Source organism: Hyalella azteca, unplaced genomic scaffold (assembly GCF_000764305.2).
Source record: "Hyalella azteca isolate HAZT.00-mixed unplaced genomic scaffold, Hazt_2.0.2 contig13225, whole genome shotgun sequence".
Lineage (NCBI taxonomy): Eukaryota > Metazoa > Arthropoda > Malacostraca > Amphipoda > Hyalellidae > Hyalella > Hyalella azteca.
The window spans coordinates 68,871-79,045 of record NW_025943154.1 but is presented as its reverse complement, the minus strand read 5'-3'; the positions used below and the strand labels follow the sequence as shown (position 1 = coordinate 79,045).

General features: G+C 40.5%; 1 protein-coding gene across 1 annotated transcript in view; it reads right to left on the bottom strand.

Moving 5' to 3' along the window:
- Nucleotides 1–1,955: 1,955 nt before the first annotated feature.
- LOC108665015 overlaps nucleotides 1,956–10,175 on the bottom strand; it is a 51,832-nt gene continuing 43,612 nt past the window's right edge. Inside the window, exon 2 of the mRNA XM_018151726.2 lies at nucleotides 1,956–5,674. Coding sequence (XP_018007215.1) covers nucleotides 2,797–5,674 — 2,878 coding nt within the window. The 3' untranslated portion in view covers nucleotides 1,956–2,796. The remainder of the gene's footprint in view (nucleotides 5,675–10,175) is intronic.

Here is a 10,175-nt window from a genome sequence, read left to right as displayed (position 1 = left end):
CGCTGTCTACAGGGACACCATCGTGCTCACCTTGCTGGCCTCACGAGCTCTGAAGGTGAGTGATAGTGATGGCTGTGGTGAGGCTCCTGAGACTGGGGCGTGATGCTGTCTACAGGGACACCATCGTGCTTACCTTGCTGGCGTCCCGAGCTCTGAAGGTGAGTGATAGTGATGACTGTGATGAGGCTCCTGAGACTGGGGCGAGATGCTGTCTACAGGGACACCATCGTGCTCACCTTGCTGGCCTCACGAGCTCTGAAGGTGAGTGATAGTGATGGCTGTGGTGAGGCTCCTGAGACTGGGGCGTGATAGTGATGGCTGTGGTGAGTAATAACAGGGACACCGTAAGATGAGTAATGAAAGGACACCATCGTCCTTTCCCCCGCTAGAGCTCCCGAGTTCTAGAGGGGAGTAACATATATAGGTGCAACATTTTAAAATTACGTTGTGATTTGCATTTGTTCTACCGAGCATGCGATTGAGTTTCTGAAATACTTTCAATCATATCTTAAATTTTATTCTTTTAACTTCGCTTCTAGATTTTCTGTTAATTATCTTCAGATGCTAAAAAGTGGTCTTATTCAATGAATTTTGGCACTGTGTCCATGATTGTTCTACAGAAATGTATAACTTGAGCAATATTACACCACAATCGGTTATGTCTCATCTTGCTTATGTACAAGTTTTTGGTGGTAATGAATATGGACTTATGATTATTTTCTTACAATACTCAAAGCCCATTCACGTGTTTCAACTTTTATTGGGTGTGGTGTTGATACTATAATTTGATATTCCCTTGCGAATTTTTTTAGCGAGTTTATCTTCACAAATGTCACTGTGGTTACTGTTTCTTTGGTAAGTAAGCTCACCGTAGTGTATTGCGCTGGCTAGCCAAAATTATTATCAATTATAATATATAGTATATTCTATTGTTTTATTGTATGGCTTCTAGAAATTTCGATCTCGTTGTTCGATTACATTCTGCTTCTGTCTTATTGCGAAAATAGTATTTAGACCAAATTAGCACGATTGTGTTAACTGAGACACCAAGCCAATTTGTTTGAATGAAATTTTGTTCTTCAGATCTTTAAATCCAATATGGTTCTATATTATATCAAAATTTTGGGCACGGAGCTCCTCAAACTCGTTTATGATGTCTGCATCATATGAAAAAAATTTCATTTGGACACATTTTCCTGCATTGATTTTTGATTCCTTAATTTTTTATAGTTACCCTTTGTATTATTTTTTGTAGAGGAAATTTGAAACTCTAAATAGACACAAACTAATAAGTTAATGAGTCGAACCAACTCCTAAATAGCATTTAAAGAACCGCAATTAAAGACCGAATATGGGTAAAAACGTTGGAAATAAATCAAGTGACCATAAGGATCTATCGAACAAATCATTATTTCGTACATACAATTTTGTACGACTCTCAGAACTACGTGAATTATGACTAGATTTTCTGTAATCTATGGTCGAAGCGGCTAATAAATTTTAATTTTATCTCCAAGAATAGACGAATTTTTTCTTTTGAAATTTCATTTAAATTCTTTACCATCGGTGGGATCTATTCAAGCAGGGAAATTAGAACACATTTAGTTTATTCTAAATTTATATTATATTCTTCAGCTCGTAGCGACTGGTGCAAAATTTACGAGTGATGAAACTCGCTCAGCATGGCATTGCTACATGGCCGGTCTGAAGATCATTTTCGTTAGAAAATCTACGATAGCAGGATGAATATAGTCTAAGAGGGATGAAAAATATTTACAGTGATGAATATTGAATGGGAAACGGAGAGCCTTATACACCGAGCATACGTAGTTCGCGTGTTATGCTCGAATGTTGAGTGATGATGCTTGAACTTCTCTTCTTTTATTAGAGCGTTTTAAAAATTTTGCACATTCTTTCATATTTACTTTAAAGTTTGAATTAATTTGGATCATATTTACTGTAAAGTTTGAATTAATTTCGAAAATTAGACAAATTTAATTTATAGTTCGAATTAAATGCTTGAATTTGTTCTGGTCAGATGTGATGATAAGATTGGATGATTAATGAGTATAGAAGACACATTTGCCAGAAGAGGTTTTCAAAGGAAGCTAACCATTACTATGGAAGCTAACTCGGAGGAATCTGCAGATTTTGCAGTGACCTTCATTAAAGAATTTCCCTGCCTCTTCTAATATCTTTCACAAGCTGAAAAATCGTACTCTTATTTCGGTACTACATTTAGGTGATTTCTCTCCCTCTGATATGCCGCCATAGTTAAACATTTACCAACTCCGAAACTTAAAAAAAGACATGGAATAGCAGCCGTAGACAATAACGGTCCTGGTATGAAATTTATCCATTCAACATTTATTAATTTCTATCCTTTTTAACATGTCATGAACACCTAAGGTTACTTATTTATTTCTGTTAACATGTGCCCAACATGTCATGGACCCTTGCTACACATGTAACAACAACACGCAAGAATGAGTGCAGCTTTTTGTTCCTACAAAATTATGAGTAAGAAAAGGCTTTCTCCTCAGCTGAACCGGCATTTAGAATTGAAGTTTTGATAAGTTTTTAAACAGAAGCTACTTTTGCCATGAAGTTGATACGATTGCGGATTTTATGAGAATAGTTTGCGCATGTTATCGGACATAATTTATCACAGTAAAAAGGGCCAATATTCTCCTATGACGAAAGAGAACCGTATTAGGCTAAATGAGCTCGACCCTCTATAGCTGCAGCTCTCAAACCGCCGTAATAGTGGTTGTTTCTTTTATCTGGAGACAGTAATTAGGAAGATATCCCGCATATTGGCGGCGCCTGCTGCAGGACAGCGTCGTTGTACACTCTTAATGGTGTTGAGTTCCAGGCCAAAAGCACGGGATGTATCGGAGGCTCTCCGCAACTGAACACGTTATTAATTTCCATCGGCGATAGCGCGCTGCCCCAAACCACGAAGTTGCTCATTTCTCCCGTGACGTGCGATGTAGGATCAAAGCCCGTGAGGCTTGGTAGTAAAGTTTTACCAAGAAGCATCATTCCGTTGGTTGGAAGAGCCTGCACATCAGGGATGGTATTCTCGAGAATACCTGCTAGTTGGCCGTTGATGTAGATGCTGAGTACATGGTCTTGGCTACTCCATGTGAAAGCCAAGTGATACCATGTATTTAAATCAAAGTTGTATGGCATTTTCCGGAAATTTACGTTCAACGGAACTTCCGTCACTATGTCCACGTCATCTTCTGCGAAAATTGGCACTGCGTTGATTTTAATCGGGGTCGGTGTCCCTTCGGTTGTTCTGATCTCTTGCAAAGCTGGGACGTTATTATTTCGCTCAATGAAAGCAGCGGCATTTCTTACCTGTTCTTCGTTATGGATGGGCATAGGCAGCGACTGAGGCGGGATTAGCTCTGAACGGATATTTTTTGGAATGTTCTGAACTTCTTGGACTACTCGTGTCTTCTGGATTTGGGCGGGTCTCTCCGGGGCAAATCTGTTTTTGGATTCTGATTTTTCGCTGTATTCAGGTGGCAGCTGTTCGTGTGAAATCCGTGATGGCTCTTGGTAAAACGATTCTTGTTGTCCACTAATATCTTGCTGTACAGGCATAGCTGTCTCGTATACTGTAGGACGGAATCGTAGTCCGGCCAATAGTTCGTCTCTGGGTCCTGCTGGAACTCTCATTTCGAAACGGGTTTTGGTTCGTTGAGGCCTCTCTTTTTTTAATACTTGCGGCTGTGGCGTTGCCTCCTCGTATGGATAGTATGCGAAGTCACCCGCAATGGCGCCACCAATCTGTCCGAGTTCAGACGGTGGGAAATCGGTTTCTTCGTATTCTGGAACAATTTCTTCTATAGCAAGCACTGGCTCCTCAATGTCAGTTTCCTTGATGATTATTGGAGCTGGTTCCGACTCAGCAAAACGTAGTGGTTCTTCTTTATAGGTTAGAACCGGTAATGGCTCGGGAATTTGCTCTAGTCTATTTTGGTTTGTTTCTTCTTCATTGAGCGCTGGATGGTCGTACCCTTCTCGTGCCAGATCATATACTGCGTGGAGGTTGACTCTGGGACTTTGCCTTGCTACGCTTTCTTGGTACTGCTCGTACATTCTATTGAACGCGTCAACGTCAGTAATGGGCATAGAATAAACTACGACTTTATTACCATTGTCTTCAATCTTCGGCTTCCCTTCCAGTACTTTCTTGAATTCGTCTAGTGAGTGCGAAGTGATGGGGCGGTGTCCTTCAGAATTATGTTTTGTGCTGAAAGGTCCTTTGCTATTCAAGTTGTTGTAGGCTTTTCTTTCTTTTGATTTTGTTGAAGTTGACTTTGTTGTTTGCTGTTGCGTGGCTGGGGTTGGCGGCTTGGTAGAAATCACTGATGGAACTTGGATTTTCCTAAGAGGAGAAGGCGTTGTGGTTCGGGCAAAGGTAGGTCTGGAGGTTTCAGTTGATGTAGCATGCGTGATGGGAGCTCTGGTAGTTGTTCTGGGCCGAGGCGCACGTGTTGTTGTAAGAATTGGTATTTCTGATGCTACTGATTCCTCTTCGGAAGTTTGTTTCAGTCTTGCCCACAGAGGGACGCGAGATTCGGTTTCTTTCTTTTCGGTTTTCACTTGAACGGGTCGACTTGTTGTTGTACTTGTTGTGGTACTCGCCATTTTTGCGACAGTGGCCGGGGCTTCAGTTCTTTTTCGTTGACTGTAACGGAAAGCATCAGTCGGTCTGACCGTTTTAGAAGAATCGCGTGATCCAGGACGTCGAAGATCAGGAATGAAAGGCCTTGATGGTCTGGCTCGTGTAGTTGGTTCCGTGGTGTGAAGAGCTACGAAATCTTGAATGATAGTAGAACTTGGAACGTTGGCGGTAATTGGCTGTACTTGTGATACCCAGCCACCGTTCTTCGTGTTGTCTTCCTGACTCCAGATGAACTTTTCGTTATCGGGCGGCAAAATTTTCGTTCCAACGTTAACGTTTGTGAAGTCTGGAGATTTAGGATCTTCATTCAGTGGGTCCCACTGATTAGTTGACAGCGGCGGGGCATTGTGGCCGTTCCAGTTAATCACAACAAAATCATTCTTTCCTGATGGCTGAGTAATGATTTTTGGTTCAGGGTTAGCGCTTTCTTGCATTTGCAATTCATACCCGACATCGTACCAGTTTTCATAGTGATTTTGAGTTTCGCTACCAGAAGTCTCTAAGTCTGCCACTCCCATTTCTGACACGTCAACAAAATTCATGGGAGTCCAAGTGTTCGATCGTTCTTTTCTTGGGCTCATGATATTAATTACGTCACCCAATCCCATAGAATAATCGTTTGCATTCCTACGTTTCCTTCCGCTTCCGAATCTTGATCGCGGTTGGCGATCGACCTGTTCCACTTGCGACAGCTGTTGAGGCTTTGGTCCTCCCCAAAGCACTCCCGCTCCATCGTGCCTCAGGAAGAAGGCTATTTGGTAGGAAGCGTCTTCGGAGATGATGGTTACCAACGGGGCTACACCCCCAGGGAACTCAGTGACGTTCACCCAACTTGAAACGGTGATGCCGGAGACTGGCGAAGTCGATGGGCCGTCGACCCTGGCGAAGCCGTCTTCCCCCAGCAGCAGGCGGCGGGTCTCCGCTGTGTGGTAGAGGCTTACTTGTACCGCCACCGCTGCCATCAGCAACATCCTGCAAAAATTTAGAATTTTACCCACAAATTTCTTCGAAGAATTTGGTAAATATTTCTTACAGCTTGTCTACTTTTTACGTAGTGTGTTTCCTACTCACTAGAAAAAAAATACAACGATTTGAAAATTAAAATTTGAAAAATTCGCCAGGAAATAACAAATATTTTGACTAACCTTAAAATTTTGCTTATTTGTTTTTAATGAGTTAAAATTTTGTACGTTAATTCTAACTAATTATAAAAGGTTTAGAACAATTTTCTATTATGAATAACTCACGTAGCTTCTGAAGTAATTTGGCTAAGTTCAGAAACGAATGCTATGTATCCGCCTTACTAATTTCCTGCAGAATCAATGCCTTTGACGTGTAAAATTTAAGTACCTACTAAAAGAATATATACATTCCGTATAATATTTTCGATGGGCCACGAGATGGGCTCGGTTTTTCAATGCCTTTCATGGCACGAATTGCATTACGCATTCTAGATTGTGCAACAAGATTGTTCGCAAATCGAAGTGGCAGCTGTCGGCTTATTCCCTACTGCCTCAACCGCTACTTTCACAGCTTACAAGCGCGTGTGTCATGACGTGCATCTATGCAAGGTGTATCAAAGAAGTGCATGCTCAGAGAAATGAGTGGTACTAAGTCTAAATCGCGATACACTTTTGCTATTGTGTGTCATGACGTGCATCTATGCAAGGTGTATCAAAGAAGTGCATGCTAAGAGAAATGGATGGTACTTAGTCTAAATCGCGATGCACTTTTGCTATTGTGTGTCATGACGTGCATCTATGCAAGGTGTATCAAAGAAGTGCATGCTCAGAGAAATGAGTGGTACTAAGTCTAAATCGCTATGCACTTTTGCTATTGTGTGTCATGATATGCATCTATGCAAGGTGTATCAAAGAACTGCATGCTCAGAGAAATGAGTGGTACTAAGTCCAAATTTCGATGCACTTTTGCTATTGTGTGCTGTGACATGCATCTATGCAAGGTATATAAAAGAAGTGCATGCTCAAAGAAATGAGTGGTACTAAGTCTAAATCGCGATGCACTTTTGCTATTGTGTGCAGTTTGACCCAGCGAATGAGTGAATCAGAATTACGTGCAAAAAGTGGGTTACTCATTGGATAGTGTGACTCAATCGTTTTTCATTCCTTAATGAGACTTAAATGTTATTTTGGGGCCTATATACGTATTTTTTTCTTGCTGGCGTGTTCTATACATAGGGCGTGTGGTTCATCTTGTTTATTTGTACACTGTTATTCTTACAAAATATCAAAAGTGCGTGAATTTTTGCAAAAGCTGTCGTACATGCGAGTAATCAACTGAAGCTTCAGAATAGACATAATTCTTGACTAATGTGAGCCTTCTCGTTCTATTTTATCGGTTTCTCGCAATGGATTTCACCACCCATTGAAGAGCTATTAATCTCAGCTTAGTTTGACTGTATATGTGTTGGAGAGTTTTTTAATTCGTAATCGACGTTACTCAACCTAGATCATTTCAGCCAATGACCGCGCGGCCGTTCCAACGCGAAGAATTGGCTCTGCCAAGCCCTATAATCGATATACTTACTTGACGTTCTCTTACAATTCGTCTGACTTTTTTAATTGATTGTTGTGACACGAGAATTGCTAATATTGAACCTCAAGAATTGCTGATATTGTGACTCGAGAATCGCAGCTATTGTGACTCGAGAAGCGTAGCTATTTTGACACGAAAATTGCAGTTATTGTGACCCAAGAAGCGTAGCTATTGTGACCCGAAAATCGCAGTTATTGTGACCCGAGAAGCGTAGCTATTGTGACCCGAGAAGCGTAGCTATTGTGACACGAAAATCACAGTTATTGTGACCCAAGAAGCGTAGCTATTGTGACCCGAGAATCGCAGTTATTGTGACCTAAGAAGCGTAGCTATTGTGACCCGAGAGTTGCTGATATTGTGACTCAAGAATCGCTGTGATTGTGGCTCGGTCGCAACTCGACGATAATGACTAGCGTTTATCACTGGCATAGCAATGCAATTCTCATCTCGTTAATTTATTGCAGCCTCTCAACAAGGAGGTCTTACTGACCAAAATCCATTATCTTTGAATTCGGTTGGAAATTTATTGTATTGAATACACTATAGTGAAATGAAACTTAACTGATGGACTGCATTTCAACATATTTGCTTGCGCTATTTACTCTGAATTTTCATTACACAAATTTAATTCCTATGCATTCAAACTTGTTACCATATTCTTTAAGTCTCTAATTCATTCTCTATTCTGTAAATAATTCATATCTGGTTCCATCTAAGATTCCTTATTGCATGTAACTATTTAATCGATCTTTATTCCTCCAAATAACTATTTTGCTCTCCGAGATATTTTACAAAACAGTTTTTCAAAGCGTGAATGCAAGTCACATTGATCGGCGTCGGTTTATTGAGCCTCTAGCATTTCCTTGCCACGAACAATGGCATGTCGGAGTACAGCAATGCAGTTATTACTACAGCTCGTTAGCTACCAACCTTCACCTGTTGTAGGTGCTTGTGCTGAGTGCTCTGTTGTATTGTTCTCTTTACAAGAGGTCTCACCCCTTTCCCTCACTATGCTTTTTATTACTAACACGCAATTTCATTTCCTTCGTGAAATTTTTTTCGTTACCAGCACGCAATTTCATTTCCTATGATGAATACTTTTCGTTACCAACACTCAATTGCATTTCACACGAAAATATGTTTCTTTACCAACAGGTAAATTCATTTCCTACGAGTTTTTTTTCGTTACCAGCACGCAATTTCACTTTCTACGCGAACTATTTTTCGTTACCAACACGCGATTTCATTTCTTACGTGGAATATTTTTCTTTACTGCCACGCAATTTCATTTTCTATGAGGCGTATTTTTCGTTACCAACACGCAATTTCATTTCCTTCGAGGCATATTTTTCGTTACAACACGCGATTTCATTTCCTACGAGGCATATTTTTCGTTACAACACGCGATTTCATTTCCTACGAGGCATATTTTTCGTTACAACACGCAATTTCATTTCCTACAAGGCATATTTTTCGTTACCAACACGCAATTTCATTTCCTACAAGGCATATTTTTCGTTACCAACACGCAATTTCATTTCCTACAAGGCATATTTTTCGTTACCAACACGCAATTTCATTTCCTACAAGGCATATTTTTCGTTACCAACACGCAATTTCATTTCATACGAGGAATATTTTTCGTAGGCAATCGCTTGTACATGACGCCTATTACAACGCCTATTAGAAGAAGGCTCTGCATGGGATGGTTTCAATTGGTTTTTCTTTGCACGGTTTGCCTTCTAATTTTCTTGTGCTGTCATCATAGTTACCAAGTTATCATAAATCACGAAACTCTGTGTTGGTAACTTTGATTGCATAATAATTACGTATTATATTCTTATAATGTAAGGTGAAGCATATAAATAATTAGAATTATGATATATAATATAATTATATGCTTATCAACTATATATTATAATTATAGGTGATGATTTACTGCAATGACTAATGTATTAATCATTGATGATTTAATCCGGATAGTTGAGGAACAGTAGACGGCAGCGCTAAATGCACCTGCATAATATATTGAATTCGTTAAAATATAATGAACTGAAAATTAGATAAATACGCGAATGAATCACGAGAAGCTTGAAAGTAGTAATGTACAACATTAAAAAAAATGGATTAGTAATCCGTTGATGCAGTGCGCCAAGAGCCTTCGCGTTATACCTAGCGACAGTTTTTCTTCTAATGGTGTGTCTTGTGTTTGTATAACGTTAGGCTTTGTGTTTTCCTAATGGTATGGGTATGAGGTGGATGGTATGGATGTTAGGTGGATGGTGTGGGTATGAGGTGGAAACGTATCAATTTGCCAGTATGAATCTGACTTGCATATACTTTTCCGTAATAAATTTACATATTTTTCAAGCCCTCAAACTAACGTGCGGTACATTATAAAGACAAATGTTATCGTGCACTCAGTGTTTCACTGCGTGGTCGTTGCCACTATTTATGAGACGTCGAGATGTTTTTTTGCAAGAGCTGGTGCCACATTGTAACCCATCTTAACCGTAACCCTCGGCCTGCGATCACAAGTGTACTTATATTTTTCACGGCCTCGTGGCCGCGTGCTGGCCGCTGCTGCAGAATTTTGTGATCTCACTTATATATTTCACGGCCTCGTGGCCGCGTGCTGGCCGCTACTACAGAATATTGTGGCCTCACTTATATTCTCACTTATATTTCACGGCCTCGTAGCCGCGTGCTGGCCGCTACTACAGAATATTGTGGTCTCACTTATATTTTTCACGGCCTCGTGGCCGCGTGTCGGCCGCCACTACAGAATATTGTGGTCTCACTTATATATTTCACGGCCTCGTGGCCGCGTGCTGGCCACTACTACACAATGTTGTGATCTGCAGCACGCGCTGCTCTTGACATTCTCAAACGACGTTATTATAAATCTTGTGAGCTT